At 45.9% G+C, this 24,448-nt stretch overlaps 1 protein-coding gene across 2 annotated transcripts; it reads right to left on the bottom strand.

Moving 5' to 3' along the window:
- Window positions 1-1,563: 1,563 nt before the first annotated feature.
- Leo1 (LEO1 homolog, Paf1/RNA polymerase II complex component) lies at window positions 1,564-24,031 on the bottom strand. 2 transcript variants are annotated; one of them, XM_048332153.1, is made up of 12 exons: window positions 23,875-24,031; window positions 17,981-18,718; window positions 17,428-17,532; window positions 16,711-16,805; window positions 15,649-15,794; window positions 14,327-14,411; window positions 13,681-13,775; window positions 13,091-13,225; window positions 11,914-12,049; window positions 10,880-11,066; window positions 8,892-8,989; window positions 1,564-1,810 (listed from the first exon to the last, which is right to left on the bottom strand). In XM_048332153.1, exons 1-12 carry the CDS (start codon window positions 23,930-23,932, stop codon window positions 1,706-1,708), a joined length of 1,983 nt encoding a protein of 660 aa, XP_048188110.1. In that variant the 5' UTR covers window positions 23,933-24,031; the 3' UTR covers window positions 1,564-1,705. The 2 variants fall into 2 exon arrangements, with proteins under 2 accessions (XP_048188110.1, XP_048188111.1); XM_048332154.1 differs by having other exon boundaries at window positions 1,738-1,806.
- Window positions 24,032-24,448: the final 417 nt, after the last annotated feature.

Here is a 24,448-nt window from a genome sequence, read left to right as displayed (position 1 = left end):
GTGCCCTGGATAATGGGTTTGAGGAAACAGGAATAGTTGCCAAGTCATTTAAAAATGTCCTATTTCTTAGGGGAATAAAGGAATCTCATCAGAATGTTTACTGTTCTGGCCTTGTGACGGTAGTGGTGACCTTTAGAGACAGGAAGCTTGGATGTGTGGGAGTGACGGAGGTGCAGGTACCCAGCTCCCTGGAGTCGGGATTTGAGTGGCAGGAGCCAGGTCTGGTGGCAGGAGGAGAGGGTGCCTTTACCATGCTCTCTGAAGAAGCCCAGCTAAAATTCTCAGTGGATGGAGAGAGGGAAGAGGGGAAGGGAGAAATGAAGAAAGACAGCCCATGTTCTCACCATTCAGAAAAAACTGATTTACATCTTCCTCTTTCATACTTTTTTATAGCACAACTGTCTCCCTGCTCTTTGAGATACACAACCCTAGGGTGGCTAACCACACGTAGACCAAAATGGCCAGATGTTCCCACCTTCAAGTGTTACAGCTCTTGGGGCATCCCTGGCATCCTGGAGCTTCCCAGGGTGCTGAATGAGTCCCTTAAATTCCCTTTCAGGGTAAATGTTAATTATTGTTTTCACTTTATAGCCATAAAGTTGTGCTATAAAAGCAGAATATTGTCAACTTTTTTTACATGATGAGAACATGAGTTGTTTTCCTTCATTCCTCTCTTCCTCTCTCCTCCCTCTCTCCTTTATCTACCACTGGCACTTAAACTCCTGGCCTCATATTGGATCACTTATTTTAACAGTAAAACTTTTTTTTTTTTTTTTTTTTGGCCAGTCCTGGGCCTTGGACTCAGGGCCTGAGCACTGTCCCTGGCTTCCTTTTTGCTCAAGGCTAGCACTCTGCCACTTGAGCCACAGCGCCGCTTCTGGCCGTTTTCTGTATATGTGGTGCTGGGGAATTGAACCTAGGGCCTCGTGTATCCGAGGCAGGCACTCTTGCCACTAGGCTATATCCCCAGCCCAAAACTTTTTTTTTTTTAACAAGCATAATCCTAGCTAAACTGAGATTAGAGGGTCATAGTTTGAAGCCAGCCTGGGGCAGAAAGGTCAATGAAACCCCATCTCTAAAATAATCAGCAAAAAGCTAGGCTAGAGGATTGGTCCAAGTGGTAGAGCACCAGCTGGGCAAGCGTGTTTTTCCTGCATGAACAGGTGGCTGCAATTGTCCTACAGTGTGGACTGGTAGACATCAAATGCTTGGTTGCCTAAATGCAGGGACATGCTGGAAAAGAGTTGAGGTGTTCCCGTAGACTTAGTAAGCCCTCCGGTATCATTCTACTCTGTAAACATCACTTAAAACAGTGGAAAGCTGGGCACCAGTGGCTTACACCTGTAATCTTAGCTACACAGGAGGCTGAGGTAAGAAGGTGGTGGTTCCAAGCTAGCTTGGGCAGCAAAGTGCATGAGACTCTTGAATTAACCACTAAAATGCAGAACGTGGGGGCGTGGCTCCAGTGGCAGAGCACCTGCCTACCAAGCTTGAGGGTCCTCAGTTTAATCCCCAGTACAGCCACACCCTAAGTGCAAAAATAGATTTCTTATCCACAAAGACTTGCTTTTAAAGCTTTTTTATTACAATTAAAATTACACAAAGGGCAGATCAATTCATTGCAGCCAAAATAACTCATGTTTATATCATACTTATAAAACAAGCTGTACAGTAAAATATATAAAACATTTTCACATTTTTTACTTTAGTCATCTTCCTCCTCCTCTTCATCACTGATCACATACTTCTTATGCTTTTTATTTGCTTTATCATCATCTTCTGCTTTTCTCTTTCCAGAAGGTTCACCTTCCTACACAGATAAAATTGAAAACATCTACAAGTTAAGAGAACATTCCAAGGATGGTTTGTCAAAAGAATCTCAGAGAAAAACAGGTCGTAAGATATCACAAGAAATGTACACACTGCCCTACTATGTAACTGCACCCTCTTTGCACAACACCTTGTAAAAAAATTTGTCCAATTAATAAAAAAAAAAAGTTAAAAAAAAAATCTCAGAGCCAAATGACCCTCTGCAAATCCAGAGTAACTTCTGGAGAAGGGAACTCGCTATGTAGCCCAGGCTGGAGTCAAACTGGAGATCTTCCCAGCTCTGCCTCCCAAGTGCTGGGATTACAATGAGATTACATGTGTCCCCTCCACCATGCACCTAGAACAAAGTAACCGACTCAGGTTTGAACTTGGAACCTTGCTTGCATTTACGTGGTTTCCTTGCTTGGTGTCACTTGAGCCATGCCTTTAGCCTAGCTTTTTTGCTGGCTATTTTGGAGAAAACTTTCACTCACTTGTTTATGCCTGCCTCCACGCCTCCTGAGTAGCTGGGATTACAGGTGTGAGCCACTACTGCATGATCCAAAGTAACTTTTTTTTTTTTTTAACCAGTCCTGGGGTTTGAACTCAGGGCCTGGTCCACTTGAGCCAGTGTCACTTCAGGCATTTTCTGTTTATGTGGTATTCAGGAATCAAACCAAGGGCTTCGTGCATGCTAGGCAAGCACTCTACCGCTAAGCCACATTCCCAGCCCACGGTTACTTTAATAAGAACTTTCACTATGGCTGGGAATGGAGCGCTATGGTATACTGACTGCCTAATATTTCCTGATTCATTCTCAGCACTGTAAAAAATCAGTCAGTAAACAAAACCACTGGTCAAGGGCGTGGCTAGTGTTCAGATCTGCATTCATTACCATCATTGTGCTCTTTTTTTCTTTCAGTGCTAAGGATTGCATCTAGAAGCAATAAGTGAGTTTGCCACGTTAGTTTAGAAGCTAACTATGAAGTCTCTTCTAGGGAAGCACGTGCGAAGGGCCTGGGGCTGTGGGTGGCAGGCTTCGGCCTGGGAAGATGCAGGGCTCCCCAAAGCTCTGCCTGTGGAACTACGGGTCCTGTTTCACCATGAACAGGTAATGAGTCAACCTTTTTTCTCTGCTTCCTCAGCATTTAACTCATCATTTACAATTAGTTATCTTAAAGATTGTCAACGTGTGTGTAACTGGGCTTGAACTTAGGGCCTCATACTTATTAGACAAGCGCTCTACCACTGTCGTAGAGCCATGCCTCCAGTCCCCAAGCCTGTGCTTTTCTTATTTTTCTTTGGTCAGCTGTGGCAGTGCTTTAAGTAGTATTTTGTGGTTGTTTTATATAAAAACTCACATCATAAAGGTTTTTAAGAAAATAGGTGAAGAAATTAAAGACCTACTATACACTTTCCTGTATTTAAAATCCTTCCGGCCAGGTGCTGGCGGCTCACACTTATAATCCTAACTACTCAAGAGGCTGAGAATCGAGCTTCAAGCCAGGCCAGGCAGGAAAGTCTGTGAGATTCTTTTTTTTTTTTTTTTTAAAGTTCATTCATTTATTTATTCATTTTTGCCAGTCCTGGGCCTTGGACTCAGGGCCTGAGCACTGTCCCTGGCTTCTTCCCGCTCAAGGCTAGCACTCTGCCACTTGAGCCACAGCGCCGCTTCTGGCCATTTTCTGTATATATGTGGTGCAGGGGAATTGAACCCAGGGCTTCATGTATATGAGGCAGGCACTCTTGCCGCTAGGCCACATCCCAGCCCCTGTGAGATTCCTATCTCTACCAGGAAAAAGAAAGTGGCTCTGTGGCTCAAAGTGGTAGAGTACTAGCCTTGGGCAGGGAGAGCACCCAGGTCCTGAGTTCAAGCCCCATAACTGACAAAAAAAAAAGTATCATTCTGTACACTTTTCTAATAGAACAAGTAATTCTGAGTATTTCTTCCTCTTTTCATGGAGAAGAAAGCAAATGTTCAATACTTAAATTACCAATATATTGGGGCTGGGGATATGGCCTAGTGTCAAAGAGTGCTTGCCTCGAATACATGAAGCCCTGGGTTCAATTCCCCAGCACCACATATACAGAAAATGGCCAGAAGTGGCGCTGTGGCTCAAGTGGCAGAGTGCTAGCCTTGAGCAAAAAGAAGCCAGGGACAGTGCTCAGACCCGAGTCCAAAGCCCCAGGACTGGCAAAAAAAAAAAAAAGAAAATTACCAATATATTTATAGTTCCAGTGCCAGTCAAGATCACTCTGACACTCTGAGAATGCAGCCTGTTCCCTCTGTTTTTTCCTTGTCTCTGTGGCTTGTCCTCTGAAGTACAAGATGCTATCTCACAGCGGAATGGCAGCGGCTCACGCCTGTAATACTAGCAACTCAGGAGACAGATCTGAGTTGATGTTCAAAGCCAGCCTGGGCATACAAATAGAAGACTCTTATCTCCAATTACCAGCAAAAAGCAAGAAATGGAGCTGTGAACACCAACTCTGAGTGAAAAAGGCTAAGTGACGAAAAGAAGGTGCATTTCCTTAGAAGCTGCCAGCCATAGGTGGCATCTGTTATTCACTATAAATACACAAACTTTACAGTGCAGTAAGCACAAACCCCAATGAAGAGACAGAATAGTCTCAGGAGTAAGCTGATTCCCCCAAGGGCATCGAACAGAAGCGAACAGCCCCTAAACCCAACCACCCAGCTCCCTGTGTAGACAGGCCCTCCCCTACTCCAAGGCTTGCTCTGGCCACAATGGTGGTCTCTGCTATGTGAACCTAGGGTCTGTAGGGTCTGTAGGGTCCTACTAGGCTCCTGGCCTTTTTTCTTGGGGGGGGTATGCAAAATACAGGAGTGTAATTCCTAGGATACATGGCAGGGAGATCATTTGCAGGGGGCAAGCTTGTAATTGCCCAGCCTACAAGACAAGTCTCTGGTAAATCCTTTTTATTTGCCCGAGACTAGAACTCAAACTCATCATCTGACACTTTTGCTCATTGGCTGTACCACCTGAGCCATGCTTCCTTTTTTTAATGCAGTAGTGAGACTTGAACTCAGGGCCTGGGCACTCTCCCTTAGCTTTTTCACTCAAGGCTGGTACTTTAGCACTTGAGCCACCACTCCACCAACTTTTTGGTTAATTGGAGATAAAGGTCTCCTGTACTTCCTTGCCCAGACTGGCTTTGAGCCACAATCCTCAGAACTTAGCCTCTTGTATAGCTATGATTACAGGCATGAGCCACTAGTTAGTGCCTGGTTAGATGAATCACTGGGAGGAGGAAGAAATATCTCATTTCTGGGAATAAACAGAGTCCCATGGCATTTCTCAATTTTCATTCAGTTTCTGCTTGCCAAGAAGTGAATGGCATCTGCTCAGCTGAGGGCTCATTTGCCAACTGTTCAACACACTATAAACATATCTTATTTAAAACAAATAGGCTATAAAATAATGTAATAAATTTTGTCTAGTTGTCTTCCATAGCATGCCACTTCAAAGCGTGACTGGGAAATACTAATGTATAATCAATGACCTTAAAATTTAAGCACAATTCTGCTTCGTGTGAGAAGAGATCATAAAGCTAAAATGATCAAAATAGTTTCAAAGCATAGCTAACAGGAACACAATATCCATTTCCTCCAATATGGTACAACACTCTTAATCACCCGCACACCAGAAACACTTGGCAAAGATGGAGAGAATTAAAAAAAAAAATCAATGTGGAGCCAGAAAATAAAGTATAATCAGAGGCCAAAAATTCAGTCAAAGCCAGAACCCAGAGGTAAGTGGAGCACTGAAGCAGGCCGTTTCCTCAGAGCTTACTATGTGAGGATGAGCCTTTTGGGGTAGGGAGGACAGAAGACCAAGGCTGGGTGCATCAGATAAGGCTAACTCACTTTTTTTTTTTTTTTTTTTTTTTTTGGCCAGTCCTGGGCCTTGGACTCAGGGCCTGAGCACTGTCCCTGGCTTCTTTTTGCTCAAGGCTAGCACTCTGCCACTTGAGCCACAGCGCCACCTCTGGCCATTTTCTATCTATGTGATGCTGGAGAATGGAACCAAGGGCTTCATGTATACAAGGCAAGCACTCTTGCCACTAGGTCATATTCCCAGCCCCCGCTAACCCACTTCTCGGAGGCAGAGGACAGCCTTCATGTGTGCGCGCGCACCGCCCCCCCCCCTCCGCCCCCCCGTCTTAGAACTTGAACCCTGGGCCTGGGCACTGTTCCTGAGCTTCTTTTACTCAAGGATAGTGCTCTACCACTTGAACCACAGTAATAATTCCGGCCTTTTCTGAGTAGTTAATTGGAGATAAGAATCTCACAAGGGCTGGGACAGTGCTCAGGCCCTGAGTCCAAGGCCCAGGACTGGCCAAAAAAAAAAAAAAGAATCTCATAGACTTTCCTGCCTGGGCTGGCTTCAAACTGCAATCCTCAAATCTCAGCCTCCTGATGAGCTAGGATTACAGGCGTGAGCCACCAGCACCTGGTAAGGAGAGCCATCTTTCAAGTTGCATTTTAGGAGCCATGCGGTTTTAATACTGCCACTAGCAGGAAAACAGCTCTCTATATACATACAGATATATAGAGATACAGATATACAGGAGGATCACAGTCCAGGTGGATGCCAGGCAGGAAGTGAGATCCTTTCTTAAAGTTAACCAGTGTAATAAAGGACTGGCAGTGTGGCTCAGGAGTAGAGTACCTGCCCAGCAAGTGTGAGGGCCTGAGTTCACAAACTCCAATACTGCAATAAAGAAAAGAATAAAAGGTGGGTGCTGGTGGCTCACGCCTGTCATCCTAGCTACTCAGAAGGCTGAGATCTGAGGATCACAGTTCAAAGCCAAAATAGGAAGGAAAAATCTGTGAGATTCTTTAGTTAAACACCAGAAAACCAGAAGTGGCACCACTGTGTGTGTGGCTCAAAGTGGTAGAGCAACAGCCTTGAGCAAAAGAGCTCAGGACAGCGCCCAGGCCCTGAGTTCAAGCCAAAGGACCAACAAAACAAGTGAAAAATGAAAAGACATCCAAGATGGCAGCATTAGGAATTGCACAGATCCACTAAATCCACAGGGAAACAAAACTGGGGGGAAATTTGTTTTTTAATCTCTTCTTGAAATTATCCTAAGGATCGTACAACAAATGAAGAAACGATTATCTAGGAAAATCTTCTGAACCTCAGGGAGAATAGTGAGAACCTGCGCCACTGAGTCTTGAGCCCCTACCTCCACTGACACTCTCCTCCCCCACCCCCCTTTAGGTGTCAGAAGCTCTACCACTGGGGGAGTGTGGCCACAGCAGGCTCCTCCCAATTCCCAATCAAGGCCTCACTAGATATTCTGGGAGGGGAAACTGACAAGGGTTTTCAAACTCCCCAGCTCCAGGCCAAGTGACTGCATTCCACAAAGGCAGGAAGAACACGGGAAGTGAGCCCAGCCTCTCTCTACAGGATCAAGGCTCTGGGCCAAGTGACAGTGGGGGTCCTACTCATTCATACCCCAGCACACCCCATGAAGGCGAAGATGCCCTGCCAAGAGCAGCTCAGGGGTTTTGCCTACAAGAGGCAGGCCATGGGAAAAGAGAGCTCCAAAATTCTTCCCAAGGGAACTACTTGAAACGGTAGAAATTGAGCCCAAGGGTATTCTTGACAAAAACCACCTCCTCTAAATTCAGAGCAAAGAGCAAAGCCACAGGCCAGCAGGCTCGCCAGGGAGAATCGGGAAAAAGCTTTAAGGCCATCGGGAGCAGAGTCAATATCAATGACAGGCCTCAAAAAGTCCCCTGCAGCCGGGTGCCTGGAATCCTAGCTACTCAGGAGGCTGAGATGTGGATTGTGGTTCAAAGCTGGCCCAGGCAGGAAAGTCCATGAAACTATCTCCAATTAACCACCAAAAACTGGAAGTGGCACTGTGGCTCAAGTGGTAAAGCACTAGCCTTGATCTGAAGAGCTGAGGGACAGCACCCAGGCTGAGTTCAAGCCCAACAATTGACTAAAGGGGGCAAAAAAATCCCCTGTGAACATGAACTTGATCAGACTGCTGATACATGTACGTGGAACTTTTTTTTTTTTTTTTAAGTCAAAGACACAATGGCCAAAGCCAGACATGGGAGCTCAGGCTTGTAATCCTCACCACTCCAGAGGTAGAGATTGGGAGATCATGGTTCCAGGCCACTCCAGACCAAAAAATCAGTAGGGTTTGTGAGACTTCATCTTAACCAAAGACTGGGCATAGTGGTGTGTACTTGTCATTCCAGCTATGGGGTAAGCACAAAAGCTGTGTGGTGACACACACTTGCTATCCCAGCAATGTGAGGACTCAGAATTAGGTCTAGGCACAATGTGAGACCCTTCTGTGAAAATGTCCAATATAAAAATGGGGCTGGCTGAGTGCTTCAAGCAATACGACGCCTGCCTCACAAGCACAAGGCCCCGAGTTCAACTATTAATACCTTTATGATCATAAATGGACATTTCAGCTTGCTGAATGGCTTAATAGTCATTGAAACACTAAAAATCAAGTAAGTTTTACCAAGGTAAGAATGAATGGGAGCTGGGAATGTGGCTTAGTGGTAGAGTGCTTGCCTAGCACGCTTGAAGCCCTGGGTTTGATTTCTCAGCACCACATAAACAGAAAAAGCTGGAAGTGGTGCTGTGGCTCAAGTGGTAGAGTGCTAGCTTTGAGCACAGAGCAGCTCAGGGACAGCGCCCAGGCCCTGAATTGAAGCCCCAGAACAAGCAAAAAAAAAAAAAAAAAAAAAAAAAAAGAATGATTTCTGTAATTAGAAACAGAGATAAGAGGTAACCTCTGACCCTCCGGCTGACTTGTTTATCTCTGCCTGAACCTTTCCTTATTCAACCTTCCCTTATTTCCTTCCATCTACCTGGAGCTGAGTGACCTCAGGAACTTCCACAATCCTCCATCACTGCTCAGTGCCCTGCAGAGGGGCCTCCACGCAGCCCCACAGGACCCAGTGCAGCTGGGGCAGCGCCGGGGTCTCCAACTCCTGTCACCCCAGGGGGCTGGGAACTATTGGTTCTGCCGCTTCATTCCAGAGCCAGCTCCTGAGCTGAGCGTGAATCCACGTGGCTTACCTCGTCACTGGTGAGTTTCTTTGCCTTGAGCAATCTCTGAGCCTTTTCCTCATCTGATACCTCATCGCTGTCTGAGGAATAGATTCTCGCTCGTTCCTCTGCAAGCACATGTAGTAAACAGTTACTTCCAAGGGCACTGAGTGATCTGTTACTCACTTTGTGGATTTTTCCTTCTGATAAATATCTTCCGCTCCCTTCATACATTTTACCCAGAGGTGCTGGTGGCTCATGCCTGTAATCCTAGCTACTCAGGTCGCTGAGATCTGATGGTCATGATTCAAATCCAGCCCCCAAAGGAAAGTCTGTGAGAATCTTTTTTTAAAAAAATTTTTTTCCTTTATTGTCAAATTCAAATACAGAGGGGTTACAGTTTCATATGTAAGGCAGTGAGTACATTTCTGTTCAACTTGTTACCTCCTCCCTCATTTTTCCCCTGCCTCCCCCTCCCCTTGTGAGAATCTTATCTCCAAATAACCACTCAAAAACTGGAAGTGATGCCCTGGCTCAAAGTGGTGGAGCGCTAGTCTTGAGCAAAAAGAACTCAGGCCTTGAGTTCAAGCCCCAGGACCAACGAAAGGAAAGTTTGAATTTAATGATTTTGTTTTAAGGTTGGTTATAGTCTCAGTTATAACTCTGGTGACTTGGGAGGTACGGCTAGGAAGACCTATGTTAAAGGCCAACCTAAGACAAAAATTAGTGGACCCTATCTCAAAGACCAAATGGCATGATGGCACATGCCTGTAATCACCAGCTACTTGGGAGTCAGAGGTAAAAAGAGGTTCAAGGCAAAGTCTAGCCCAAGAGTCTACATGAAACACAAACTAAAAATAAAAGAACTGAGGGTGTGCTTGCCACTAAGAGGACCTGTGTTCATCCCCAACATTTGGGGGGGAGGAGAGGAGGAAAGTTTAAGTATGTTGAGATGGAACAGACTCAGCCTTTCCAAATATAATTCATCTCCACACTCTTGCCTAGCTGACTCCTGCATAAAACTGGACACAGCTAAGTGGAGTGCCGGTGGCTCCCGCCTGTCACCCTAGCTACTCAGGAGGCTGAGATCTGAAGATCGAAGCTCAAAGCCAGCCCGGGCAGGAAAGTCCATGAGGCTCTTATCGCCAATGAACCACCAAAAAGCTGGAAGTGGAGCTGTGGTTCAAGTGGTAGAGTGCTAACCTTGAGCACAAAAGCTCAGGGAGAGCACCTAGGCTGAGTTCAAGCCTCAAGACCGGCACCAAAAAAAAACATCTAGGCACTAGTGAACTGTACTAATAAATTTCAATCTCTGTCGAAGTGGATAATTGCCTATTTCTAAATGAACCTTACTTAATATAGTCCCAAATAAATAATGAACAGGTAGGATCTAACAGGTCACCAGACCAAACACAGTCACTGCAAAAAACCCAAACCCAACAACCAAGATTCAGGTTTGGTGGGATGGTCAGAGAGAGGGAAATGAGGTTCAAAGCCAGCCCAAGCATTCCCTGTCGAGTTAACTAGCAAAACACCACACTGGAGGCATGGCTCAGGTGGTAGAGCACCAGCCAAGAGAAAGTGAGAGGTCCTTGAGTTCAAACCCTGGTCCTGAGAACACACACATATCTTGAAAAAAGGTCAAGAGATAAACCATAATACAGATTTTTTGTTGTTGTTTTTGTTCAGTAGTGGGGCTTGAACTCAGGGCCTGGGTGCTGTCCCTGAGCTCTTTTGCTCAAGGCTAGCACTCTACCACTTTGAGCCACAACTCCACTTCTGGTTTTTTAGTTAGTTGGCAATAAGAGTCTCAAAGTAATTTTCTGCCCCTGCTGGCTTCAAACCGCCATCCTCAGATCTCAGTCTCCTGAGTAGCTTGGATTATAGGCATGAGCCACCAGCACTGGCAGGCAATGTAGGTTTTTCAAATACAGAGTGACTATCCAAGGAGTGGGTACTCTTGGGGTAAATTCAAATTTAAAGTTCTGAACCCTAACATGCTAAAATCGTGCACTCACCTCGAATGCCCCCTTTGTAACGGTTTTTGATGGCGGCCAGGCTGATGGACTCCTCGCCTTCCTCCTCCTCGTCATAGCGATCGGGCTCCAGGTAGCTGGCACTCAGCCCCCGCTGGTGCTGTTTCTCTCTCATCCGGCGTTGCTGGGACTCTCTTCGGATGGAAGCCCGCAAACGCTCTTCTTCTTTCTGCAAAGAAATAAAAAAGCTTTTTGCCGGGGCTCAGACGTATGTCCAGATTTCTTTTTTCCACCAATAATGTTTCTAGTTTATTCAGTGCCACATGTTGCAGAGAAAACAGTTTTCTCTACTGATGTGTGTGAATAAAGACCATTCAATCACGAGTGCTGATGACAGGTGCAGATCCATTTACAGTGCTGGAAATGCAACCCCACCATCAGCCTTTAGGGGGCTTTGACAGCTAGGCCTTTGGAGGTGACCTAATGAGGAAGTTGTGTCCTCAGGAGAGGATCTGCCTGCAATTTCATTTGTGCCTTCACAGACTGGTGGGTTATCATGAGGGGCTTTGTTATAAAAGCAGGCTTTCTCTTCTGCTGGGTCCCAACCTCCACCATGCTGTGGGGTGGCAAGAAGGTCCTCACCGAATGTCTGGATGTGTGCCCTCTTGGGACTATCCAGCCACCAGAACCTTCAGCTATCCAGGCACCAGTGGCTCACGCTTGTAATCCTAGCTGTGCAGGAGGCTGAGGCCTGTGGACCACAGTCCAAAGCCAGCCCAGACAGGAAAGCCCATGAGACGTTTTTTGGCTGATTCTGGGGCAAGAACTCACAGCCTAAGCTCTGTCCCAAAGCTTCTCTGTGCTTAAGGCTAGCAATCCACCACCTGAGGCACAGTTTTTCTGAGTAGTTTATTGGAGAGTCTCATGAAGTTTCCTGCCTGTGCTGGCTTTGAGCCATGATTTTCAGAACTCAGCCTCCTAAGGAGCTAGGATTACAGGTGTGAGCCACCAGCACTCTGCTTGAAATGCTGTTCTCAATTCACTGAAATCCTGGGGAAGCAGCTTAGCCAACAGACCTTAATCATTTCCGTGCGCTGACACTCAGGATCACGTCCAGCCATTGGTAAGATTCGGATCTTCTGTGTCTTTGAACATCTATCTGCAAGTGACAGGGTCATCTTTCTGTGTGTGGCGCTGTCTGTAGAGTGGGGCCTGCCAGGAAGTGAACCAAACTGGTTACCAAATACACCTCCTGGTCTGTCATACCCACATCAAGTCACAAAAGCAAGAAGCCAATGAATGAGTCACCAGAAAAAAATCACTACACTATGGCTAATTATCACATTTTAAAGATTAGGAAAATTGCCTAAGGTCACGCGAATGGAAACAATTGAAATACAGGTCTATCTGACTCCAAAGCCTCAATTCTCAAAACACTGTATCATAATCAGCCTTACTGAGTCTTTCTAAAAATAGGCATTTTCCAAGGAGGATGCTCCACTTCTCCTCAAAAGAGGAGAAACAGGAACAGTCTCCAGAAGGGCGCTGGCTTCGCCGTGGGCCTGGTGCTCTGGTCTGCTGGGGGTCATGTGCGCGGGATGGTGCCAGATGCACCTGTGTGAGGTACTGAGAGGCCCCAGGCCTCAGAGTCACCAGCTCAGCACCTCCCATTACGTCACACCAAGCTCTAGCCATCCACTCCCCAGATCAGTGTTCCTGAGAGAAAGGCCACACTGCCCAGAGCGATGAGTAGTTTATGGTAACCACTGAGAATTAGCGTACTTTCTGATTTATATAAGAGTGTCCTACAGGGCTGCTGAGCATGACCAGGTGCCTGAGAATGTATGTATTTATGTGTGTGCCAATACTAGGGCTTGAACTCTAGGACTGGGCACTGTCCCTGAGCTTTTTGACTCAGGACTAGCACTCTACCACTTGGAGCCCAGAGTTCTACTTCTGGCCTTTTACTGGTCCATTGGTAATAAGATTTTCATGTACTTTCCTGCCCAGCCTGGCTTCAAAGTGTAATCTTCAGATCGCAGCCTCCTGAGTAAGATTATTATAGGTGTGAGCTACTGGTGCTTGGCTGAGAAAACAACTTGCAGCATCCCTGACAAAACAGCCTTTGATCATTCTCTAAATTCTCATAATAGTGAGCTACACTATGAGGTTACATCATTACAGAAACACATGCCCTTCACTGTATTCCACAGCTTTCCCCCAAGCAAAGGAGACATGACAGAGAACACGTACCTAAAGGTGAGTTTCGTTTTAAAAACGGCTTGTCCCTGTAGACCGGTACCTTGTCTTATAAACAGATGGTTATGGTCTCCCTGCAGAGGAGCCTTGTACACATCAAACACCTCATTGCCTAAGTGCAGAGACATGCTGAGAGGAGAGAGGAGACACTTCACATATCACAGTCAAAAAGCTCTCGCGCTGTCATTTCACTTCACTGAAAATGCTATCTCTCCTATACCCAGAAATCAGAAGGAAAAAAGACAAATTCTGATAAGGATAAACTGACTACATCAAAGAAAACCTACTGTGACATTTGCCCGGCCTCTATGTTACCAATGAAAGATTTTCCTAAGTGTCAAAATGTAAGTAATGAATGATGAAGCCACATATCCAAAGAGGAGGAGCATATGTTGGCACACGTGTATGTTTTCCCAGAAGTCTAAGCAATCTCCAGATGAGTTCCTCTCAGGTTTTCTACACAATCACAGGGAATAACTAACAAAACCTCTCCTCATCTTCCCAGTAAAGGCCCTATTCCATAACTTCTTCCCACGTAACACATCCTGGGTATTCTGGCCCTCTTCAGGGACATTCAAGCTCACCTTCCATCTGACCACTTGACTATCCGGGCGTTGCTTTCCTTAATTTCATTTCCTTCTTCGTCTCGGCGGATCCTCCATCTTATAGTGTTTTCTACCTGTTTTAAGATATAAACATCTTAGAGAATAAACCCCTCTTTATGTAGAAATGGGGAACAGATTTAAGACCAGGAAATTTTATGTGTGTGTATGTATATATGTATTCTTAAATGAATTTCTGGCTGGGTGCTGGTTGGCTCAGGCCTGTAATCCTAGCTAACTCAGGAGATTGAGATCTGAAGATCTGAAGATTGTGGTTTAGAAAGTGAACAGAATAGCACTGGGAATGGGTCTTTCAAACACAGTAAAGGCTGGGAATTTGGCTTAGTGGTAGAGTGCTTGTCTAGCATGAATGAAGCCCTGGGTTTGATTCCTCAGCACCACATAAATAGAAAAGGCCAGAAGTGGTGCTGTGGCTCAAGTGGCAGAGTGCTAGCCTTGAGCAAAAAGAAGCCAGGGACAGTGCTCAAGTTAAAGCCCCAGGACTGGCAAAAAAAAAAAAAGAATTCAGAAAAAAAAAAGAAAAGAAAAGACAGTAAATGTCTTTAGTAACTGCTGCTTCCTGTTACCCCACTAATTAAGACTCAAGAAGAAAAGAAGGAAACACTACCTTTAGCTTTAACCTTGTTCTACCTTCTTCATCCAGCATTTCCTCATCTTCAAATTCATCTTCATAATATTGAGGGTCAAAAGGTCTACAAATGTTTTTGAAATAAGCATTAATCATATTTTGTAAAGAATATTATCATCACATAATTATAGGATTCATTTACTACATACAATTATACTGAAAAGTCATAGCATAATTTTTAAAAATCACAATAGCCAAATACCTTCATGGTCAACTTCAAAGAATTATTTGCATTACTGTAATTTCTTAACATTTGGTCCCACCAGTCAGGTGCCCGTGGTGCACACCTATAATCCTAGCTACTCAGAAGACTGAGATCCGAAGATTGCAGTTCAAAGCCAGCCTGGGCAGGGAAGTCTGTGAGACTCTTCCTCCAAATGACCAGCAAAAAGCTGGATATGGAGCTGTGGCTCAAGTGGGAGAGTGACAGCTTTGAGAACAAAAGCCAAGTAAGAACCTGAGGCCCCAAATTCAAGCCCTACTGTCAGTATCAAGAAAAAAAAGAATATATAATGCCTGAAATAAAGATCAAACAACGTATTCAAAATGTTCTTTATTATCATAAAGTCTTCTGAAGAACAAGTCACAAAGGTTCTAGCTTAGAGAATGAACTTAATACATAATACTATTTATCCAACACATTTAGCTCTGCCTGCATGCCTGCCTGCCTGCCTTCTCTCTCTCTCTCTCTCTCCACATTCCTCCCTCCCTCCTTCCTTCTTTCCTCCTCTGTGCCTGAACTCAGGGTCTGGATGCTGTCCCTGAGATTTTTGTCCTCAGGGCTAGCAATCTACCACTTGAGCCACAGCTCTACATCTGGCCTTTTGGTGGCTAGTTGGAGATAAAGAGCACAGGAACTTTCTTGCATAGGCTGGCTTCCAACTTTGATCCTCAGACCTCAGCCTTCTGAGTAACTGGGATTACAGGTGTGAGTCATTGACACCTAGCACACAATTAGCTTTGCTAAGTCAGGAATGGCTGCCACAATGGACTGCTACCGTTTCCCTACAAAATTTCATCACTTTAGCATTTTTAGGATTTCACTGGTTAAAGACAAAATGTGTGAAAGACTTGTGATATCTGCTAATTTCATATGAAGGTATCAAACCAGAGTCACAGACATCAAAAAGTTTCCCTTAACCGCAGTTCATATGTTTTCTATCTCCAGATATGTTTTTCACAAATATACAAGCAATTTTACATTTCTGTGATTAGTCAACTCCACGTAAAGTAAGAGACTATCATATTTCCAATTGTTTCTCTTCAGTGTCCAGTGCACACTGTTGAACTGAATTCCTTACCTGGGCTCGACACTGAGAAAGTTGGGCAGTTTAACAAAGTACAAGTCATTTCCCAAGTCCGTGTTTACTTTGGGTATTTCTACTTCTATTCTGGTCTCAGGAATTGGCTCTTCCTCCTGTTGATCCTGAGGCAAGCCATTTTCATCCTGGTGAAAGAGGCACAGAATTTTAGACCTTCAAGGGACCTAGCAATGGCCTAGTTCAACATCCACACCTTGCTTAGGTGAGCAAGAAACATCCCGATGACACTTCAGGACTAAAGCGGCTCTCAAAGGCCTCAGAAGCCTCAGTGCTTCTCAACTACCTCCAAACCAGCCCAGGGGAAGTGGGACAGGGTAGGCAGGGCTCTTTTGTTGGAAATGGAGCTGTGGTTTAAGTGGTAGAGCACCAGCCTTGGGCAAAAAACCCAAGCGAGAGTGTGAGACCCTGAGTTCAAGCCCCAGTACTGGCACAAAAAAACCAAAACAAACCCAAACTCTTTTGTGATAAATCTCCCTTCCAAATATTCATCAGCAGGGGCTGGGGATATAGCCTAGTGGCAAGAGCACTTGCCTTGTGTACATGAAGCCCTGGGTTCGATTCCCTAGCACCACATATACAGAAAATGGCCAGAAGTGGCACTGTGACTCAAGTGGCAGAGTGCTAGCCTTGAGCAAAAAGAAGCCAGGGACAGTGCTCAGGCCCCGAGTCCAAGCCCCAGGACTGGCAAAAAAAAACAAAAAACAAAAAAACCAAATATTCATCAGCAGAAGTATAAAGTCAATCAGTGCTCCAATATGAAGTCCCTCCAACAATTCACATCAGAGATGGGCTACCCAGTACACACTTCTTTGCACAAGCAAGAAAAAAACAAGTTCACAGTTCTCAAAGTTTAGGTCCTCAGTCTTGGTCCCTAGAGCATGGCAACACCTCATATTGAACTCTTCAACAAACTGAGTCATGTGTTCATCATCCTTGCATACTGACATTACCACCATCCTGTTCTTGGAGTAGGAAACCTTGGAACCTGTTACCTCAAGTAGAAGTCCAAGAAATCCAAGTTGCATGAGCAATTTTACTTACCACAGGCTGTCCCGGAGTAGGCGGTTTATCTTCGCCATCACTCCCTGATGATATATCATCTGCACCGCCAAACAGATCCATGGTTCCATTATTATCTGCAGGGTGGGAGGGAAAATGCACTGGGTTAGTATCTCCATGGTTCCTGAGAGTAGGCCAGAAAATTCCCAGAACCCAACTCTGCAGCAGGTCCTCAGAGCCCTGCCAGGCGTGCCTGGATAAGGAACAGGAGAGCAGCAACCCTGCTACCCCCAATTAATGATAATGAAGCCTGGCACTGGTGGCTCCCACCTGCAATCCTAGCTACTTTGGAGGCTGAGAGCTGAGGATCGACATCCAAAACCAGCCTGGGTGGGGAAAGTCCATGAAACTCTTACCTCCAGCTAACCACCAAAGAGCCACAGTGGAGCTAAGGCTCAAATGGGGACAGCATCCAGGCCCTGAGTTCAAGCCCCATTACTGGCACAAAAATTGAAAAAAAAAAAGTCACTTAAGACAACACCTGAGAATGTCATTATTTAAACTGAAGGAGGACCTGGTGGTTTTCATCCCAATCATAAGCTCAGCCTGACAATGGATTCATTCTCCAGCTGATTTAGCACAAGCAGCTTCTCCCATCAGCTCAGTCTGGGCTACTCCACTCAGGGTGAGGAGTGCACTCCACTGCAATGCACAAAGAGGCATGAAACATACATACACAGGGAGGAAAGAAAAGGGCACCTTTTGGCACTTCTGCGTCACTGTCTGCTTCTGAATCAGACGCAATGGCGTTCTTGCGTTTCATCCGTAGTACTTCATCTTCACTATCACTGCCTCGGGCAGACTCTGAAAAATAAGAGAGGCTATGCACAATCATACTGACATTAGAATTCTGAAATCTTATGATGGAAAGGTAACGCTGGGGATAAACAAACTGTGGTATAGCCGTACAATGGAATACTACATAACAGTAAATAGGAAAAGAACTACTGATACAACCATTTGGATGAATCTAAAATACATTATACTCAATACAAGAGGGCCAAGAGTTTGGCCTAGTGGTAGAGTGCTTGCCTAGCATGCATGAAGCCCTGGGTTCCATTCCTCCACACCACATATACAGAAAAAGCCAGAAGTGGTGCTGTGGCTCAAGTGATAGAGAACTAGCCTTAAGCAAAAAAGAGCTCAAGGACAGTGCCCAGGCCCTGAGTTCAAGCCCCAGGACTGGCAAAACAAAACAGAAACTAAATAAATAAATGGGGCCTCTATTGTATGGTTCTCATAAATATATTACCTGACTTATGGTCCTGCTCCTCGTCATCATCCGAATGCCTTCGCTCTTCATCTGAGGCCTGGGGCCTTTCGTCATCAGAGTTTTGCATTTTCTCCTCATCAGACATCTGTGGTCGGTCATCATCGTCGGAATTCTGTTTCTCATCGTCATTATCGGAAGCTACGGGCTGTTCGTCGTCAGAATTGGCCTTTTCCTCCTCAGACAGCTGCTGCCTGTCATCATCGGAAAGCTGAGGTCTCTCCTCGTCATCCGAGTTCTGCACCTTCTCCTCGTCATCAGACCCCGCTGCTCTCTCCTCCTCGTCAGAATTCTGCATCTTTTCATCATCTGACTGGTCACTCTTATCCTCTCGTTCCCATTTTTCATCATCAGAGTGCGCTTTTTCAGAGCCGTCTGCCTCTGAGTGATGGCTGCCTCCATCGGACCTGTGGCCTTCGTCCTCGTCATCGTGATGGGCTTCCGAGCCACTCTGCTGATCTGCATCAGAGGGGTCATTGTCTTCGTGGTCAGATCGCTCCGAGGCCTCTGACGGATTGTCAGATCGTTCTGAGTGGTTATCACTGCCACTGTGCTGGGATGCGCCTTCATCCTCACTGTCGTCTCCAAATAGCTCCTTATTGCTTGGTTGTCCTGAGTCACCTCTCTCATCCTGGTCGCTTTCACTTCCAGAGGCGTTACTTGAGCGGCCAGAAGCACCATTCTCTTGCTCTGAATCGGATTCAGAGCCAGAATCTGAGTCTATAAGAGCAGAAAAACATAAGCTAACATAAGCAAAAAAGCAACCACCACAACCCCACCCCAACCTAAAAGCAAGCACAAAACCAGAAAAAACAAAAACAAAAACCTGGGGCTGGGGATATGGCCTAGTGGCAAGAGTGCCTGCCTCGTATACATGAGGCCCTGGGTTCGATTCCCCAGCACCACATATACAGAAAATGGCCAGAAGTGGCGCTGTGGCTCAAGTGGCAGAGTGCTAGCCTTGAGCAAAAAGAAGCTAGGGACAGTGCTCAGGCCTTGACTTCAAGCCCCAGGACTGGCAAAAAAAAAAAAGAAAGAAAGAAAGAAAATCAATCATAATAAAATGCAGTGACAAGCCAGGCAGGCTCACGCCTATAATCCTACTCAGGAGGCTGAGATCTGAGGGTCATGGTTCAAAGCCAGTCTGGGCAAGAAGGCTGTGAGACTCTCATCTCCAATTAACTGCCAGAAAACCAGAATTGGAGCTCAAAGTGGTAGAGCACTAGTCTTGAGCAAAGAAGTTCAGGGACAGCACTCAGGCCCTGAGTTCAAGCTCCAGGCCTGACCAAATTTTTTTTTTTTTTTTTTTTTGGCCAGTCCTGGGCCTTGGACTCAGGGCCTGAGCACTGTCCCTGGCTTCTTCCCGCTCAAGGCTAGCACTCTGCCACTTGAGCCACAGCGCCGCTTCTGGCCGTTTTTCTGTATATGTGGTGCTGGGGAATCGAACCCAGGGCCTCGTGTATCGGAGGCAGGCACTCTTGCCACTAGGCCATATCCCCAGCCCATGACCAAATTTTTTTAAGAAATTGCAACAATGGAGTTCAAGAACAAAATATATATTACAGAAAATATATATTACAGAAAACAAGAAACAAATGGTAAAAAAAAAATTCTTATTAGTCATTCAGTTCAAATGTATTAAACTCTCCAATGAAAAAACACTCAAATTGCCAGAGTGCACTGAAAATGACCCAAATGTTGTCAACAAGAGACATTCTTTAGAACCAGAGACTTGAACAGTTAATAGTTAGTAGTTAACAGGTAATAAGGATGGGAAATAAATCCCATGCTCTCAGTAACCAAAAGGGAACTGTAACAATTTTAAAATAAAAATTGTTATAAGATCAAGGTGCTGGTGTCCTACTCAAGAGGGAGAGATATGAGGATCATAGTTCAAAGCCAGTCTGGGCAGGAAAGTCTATGAGAGTCTTATGGGGCTGGGAATATGGCCTAGTGGCAAGAGTGCTTGCCTTGTATGTGAGTCTTATATCTAATTAACCATCCGAGCTATGGCTCAAGTGGCACAGTGATAGCCTTGAGCAAAAAAGCTCAGGGATAGTGCCAAGCCCTGAATGACCCTAAATTCAAGCCCCAAGAATCGTGTGTACACATGCACAAGCACACATGCACACACACACACAAAATAATTGAACTAACCAAAGCACCACTATTATAGCTAATATGTTCAGCATAGTTGCTTGCAGGACATAAGGTCAACATTAAAAAATCTGTTATATTTTTTCCTTATTAGCATACATTAATAGCATAAGGAGATTTTATTGTATTAATACTATAGATGCATACAGTGTATTTTGAACAAGTTCACTGCTCTGTTATATTCCCTTAGCCCCTCCCCCTTTTCAAACAATATTTGGTGGGTTTCACTATTGTTTTTTGTGGGGGTTTTTTCTGTTTATGTGCTACTAAGGAATTAAACCCAGGGCTTCATGCATACTAGGCAAGCATTCTACCACTAAGCCACATTCCCAGCCCTCATTATTGTATTTCTATTCACTAGAAGTGAATGATTCAAAATGAGAATATGGCTGGGAATATGGCCTAGTGACAAGAGCCTTGTATGCATGAAGCCCCAGATTCGATTCCTCAGTACCACATATATAGAAAATGGCCAGAAGTGGCGCTGTGGCTCAAGTAGCAGAGTGCTAGCCTTGAGCAAAAAGAAGCCAGTTGGGGGGAGGGGGGAATAAGGGAGGAGGTAACAAACAGTACAAGAAATGTATCCAATGCCTAAGGCATGAAACTGTAACCTCTCTGTACATCACTTTGACAATTAAAAAAAACAAAAAACAAAAAAAAACTAGGGACAGTGTTCAGGCTCTGAGTCCAAGCCCCAAGACTGGCAAAAAAAGAAAAGAAAAGAAAAAACAACTAATAAAAATGAGATGAAAACAGTTCCAGTTGCTGGGCATGGTAGTTCACATCTGTAATCTCAGCACTAATAAGGCTGAGGGATGAGGCTATTATTATTGGGCTGGGAATGTGGCCTAGTGGCAAGAGTGCTTGCCTCCTATACATGAAACCCTGGGTTCGATTCCCCAGCACCACATATATAGAAAAGGCCAGAAGTGACTCTGTGGCTGAAGCTGGCAGAGTGCTAGCCTTGAGCAAAAGCAACCAGGGACAGTGCTCAGGCCCTCAGTTCAAGCCCCCGGGTTGGCAAAAAAAAAAAAGAAAGAAGAAAAGAAAGACATTATCTTTAAGCAAAAAAGAAAAAATATCCACTTGCAATTACATTCAAATTAACAGGAATAAATTTCACTTAGGAAAGTACAAGTTTTGTACAACAAAATATTGTTGGAAGAAACTAGAGACTTGACAGGTTTCTACGGGAAATGTAATCCTATTTACTCAGGAGGCTGAGATCTGAGGATCAAGGTTCAAATCCGGCCAGGGCAGGAAAGACTGAGTGAGTTTGTGTGTGTGTGTGTGTGTGTGTGTGTGTGTGTGTGTGTGTGTGTGTGTGTGTGTGTCTGTCTCCCTCTCTCTCTCTCTCTCTCAGGTCCTGGGGCTTAAACTTAGGGCCTTGGTATTATCTTGGAGCTTTTGTGCTCAAGGCTAGCCCCCTACCACTTTAAGACACAGCTTCACTTCCAGATTTTAGGTGGTTAGTTGGGAGATATAAGACCATCAAAGACTTTCCTGCCTGGGCTAGCTTCTAACTGTGATCCTCAAAATTTCAGCCACCTGAGTAGATGGTATTGCAGGCATGAGTCAACAATGCCCAGCTGTGAGACTCTTATCTCCAACAAACTACTCAGAAAAAGCTGTAAGTAGTGCTGTGTTTCAAGTGGTAAAGAGCAGAGCAAAAAAAAAAAGCTCAGGGATGGCACCCAGCCCCTGAGTTCAAGCCCCAGGACTGACACAAAACAAACAAGAAAATCACAATGGGTCTACAGTAGTATTCTACCTGTTGTTTTGGTAAGAAACTTGCTGGATGTTATTTCCCAAAACTCTCATGAAATATGGCAAGAACAAGAATTACTCTACCACTACTTTCACCGCCAAGGACAGCCTTCAAAGACATTATACCAGACTTGGAAAGTAAATCCTAGTGAGTTCATTTATCTAATAGTAAGATTAAAGAAAACTGTAATGTACTTTAAAGAAGACTAAGAAATAATAAGCCATCAGACAACATTGGTGGCTCAAACCTATAATCTTCAGGAGGCTGAGATCTGAGAATTACAGCATGGAACCAGCCTAGGGGGGAGAAAAGAAAGCACAAAGACTCTGTCTCCAACTAACCAGCAAAAAGCTTAAAGTGGAAGCATGGCTGATGTAATAGAGCACCAGCCACACAGAAACCAAGTGTTCAAGTCCTAGTACCAACACAGGAAAAAAAAAAAGCACAGAAGTCATACACACCTCACTTCGCAATACAGTATGGTAATAGCAAAGTACTACAGGGTACACTTTCCTAAGCAATTGCTTCTAAGTATTCCAATTATTTATTAATACGTACTAAGAATGAATGTAAGCTTTGAGAGGTTGGGGGGATACTCTCATCATATGCCTGATGCCTACCTAGCAAGGTAGTAGAAACATGGTAGCGAACAATAAGTACTTATTGAATGAATGAGCAACTTTATAGATGGTATGAGAACTTTTACATAGACTTGTGCCTTGAAAGGATGGGGGGGGGGATTAAAATATTAGCAAAAACAATGAAACAGTTAATATACAGGGATCCATTCTTCCAGATTTATCCTGAACAACTTCCTGAATCTCGGTCGGCATAATGGTGGTATCACCATTTTCCAAATCTCCACTTACCGTGGTCCCCTCACTATATTTATTAATTGCCCATAAAACCGGAGTTGGAGGAAATATAAAATAAATACAGCAATGCCCTTTGCTAAGGGGGGGGGGACGACGGAGGAAGGAATTAACAGAGATGACCTCCTTTCAACCAGGAAGTGCTTCAAGAATTCTGAACTTGGTCTTGGGGGGCCTTTCCCATTTCAAATACCTTCTATTCAGATTTCAAATTCCAGCGGAGTGCCAACGGCTCACACCTATAATCCTAGCTACTCAAGAGGCTGAGATCTGAGGATCCCCGTTGAAAGCCGTGGCATCAAAGCCTGTGAGGCTCTTATCTCCAATAAAGGACTCAAAAAAAAGAAAAAAGAAAAAAAAAAAAAAAACCAAAAGCGGCGCTGTGGCTCAAGCGGTGGAGGCTCCAAGGACAGCAGCGCCCAGGCCCTGGTTCAATTCTCAGGACTGACACAGACAAAACATTTCAACATTCCAGTATCCACAAACCTGTGCCAGAAGTACTGGCATACCAGAAATGGCACACCATAAACCCATCCACCCACCCATCCATCCACCCACCCATTCATTCATTCATTCATTCATCAGCCAACAAAAACCCCATCAGTTCTTCCATCTGACAACACAACACAGACCCAGGAAACCCTGGTGTCCTCTGAAAGACTGAAGGCCCACTGAATTAACCCTCCATGTGGTTCCACCCTGCACCCCCTCGTTCTGACAGCTCCAGCCCCCCCCCACCCCCACCCCCAAGCCCGGGCTCTCATTCCAGAGGGGCATTCCGGGGCCCACCTGCGTCCACTCGCAAGCCCCCACTTGCTCCGTCCGGGTGGACCAGGGCGGGGGAGGACGGGACAGGCCCCCCACCCCGCGGGCCTCCCCCATCGCTCCCCACCCCCTCCCACGACCCCCCCCGTTTCGCTCTCCGTGGACTGGGGGGACGCCGGGGGGGGGGGAAACTGGGGCGGGGGGCAGGGGGGGCGGCAAAGGAGGAAACACCCTCCCCGGCCTCCCTCCACCAGGGGCTCGGGAGGCCGGAACTCCCACCGCGCCCTCCTCCTTCCGAGCCCCGCCCACCCCACCTTTACGCTCGGCCTCGCTGTCCGCGTCGCTCCCGAACAGATCCTCCATATCCGCCATGGCTGTCCGCGTCCGACGCCGCCGTCGCTGCTTCTGTGGTGGCCGAGGCCTCGGAGCCCCCTGGCGGCTCGGCGTCCTCCTTTACGGCACACGGAACCCACGGTGGAGATGGGGGGGGAGGGGGTGGTGTGTGACACGACACTGTCGTAAAACTGGCTGGGGGGAAGGAGACTCGCTTTTCTTCCCTGACCTACTTTCCGCGTCCCCGGCCGACGCGCCGGCGAAGCTCCGCCCTTCCGTCAGCCTCGCTTCGGAACTGGCCGGGGTTCTCTGCTCCACACACGGGAGGGAGGGAGGGAGGGAGGGAGAGGGCGGGGCGTCTCGGGGCACCCCGCTTCTGGGTGTCTCTAGCTAGGGAGCTGCTGGCGTGGGGGGGGGGATCCCCGGTGGGTGAGGAGCTTCAGGCTGGGTTGGAACTCTTCCCTCAGGCAGGCCCGAAGGCCTTGGCTACTTAATGAGGGGCGGGGGAGGGGAAGGGGAGGAGGGCGCGAAACTGGGGTCCCAGAACTTCTGAAA

The sequence above is a fragment of the Perognathus longimembris genome, chromosome 23 (genome assembly GCF_023159225.1).
Source record: "Perognathus longimembris pacificus isolate PPM17 chromosome 23, ASM2315922v1, whole genome shotgun sequence".
NCBI classification, from domain to species: domain Eukaryota; kingdom Metazoa; phylum Chordata; class Mammalia; order Rodentia; family Heteromyidae; genus Perognathus; species Perognathus longimembris.
The sequence above is the reverse complement of the archived record's forward strand: the minus strand, read 5'-3'. Positions and strand labels throughout refer to the sequence as shown.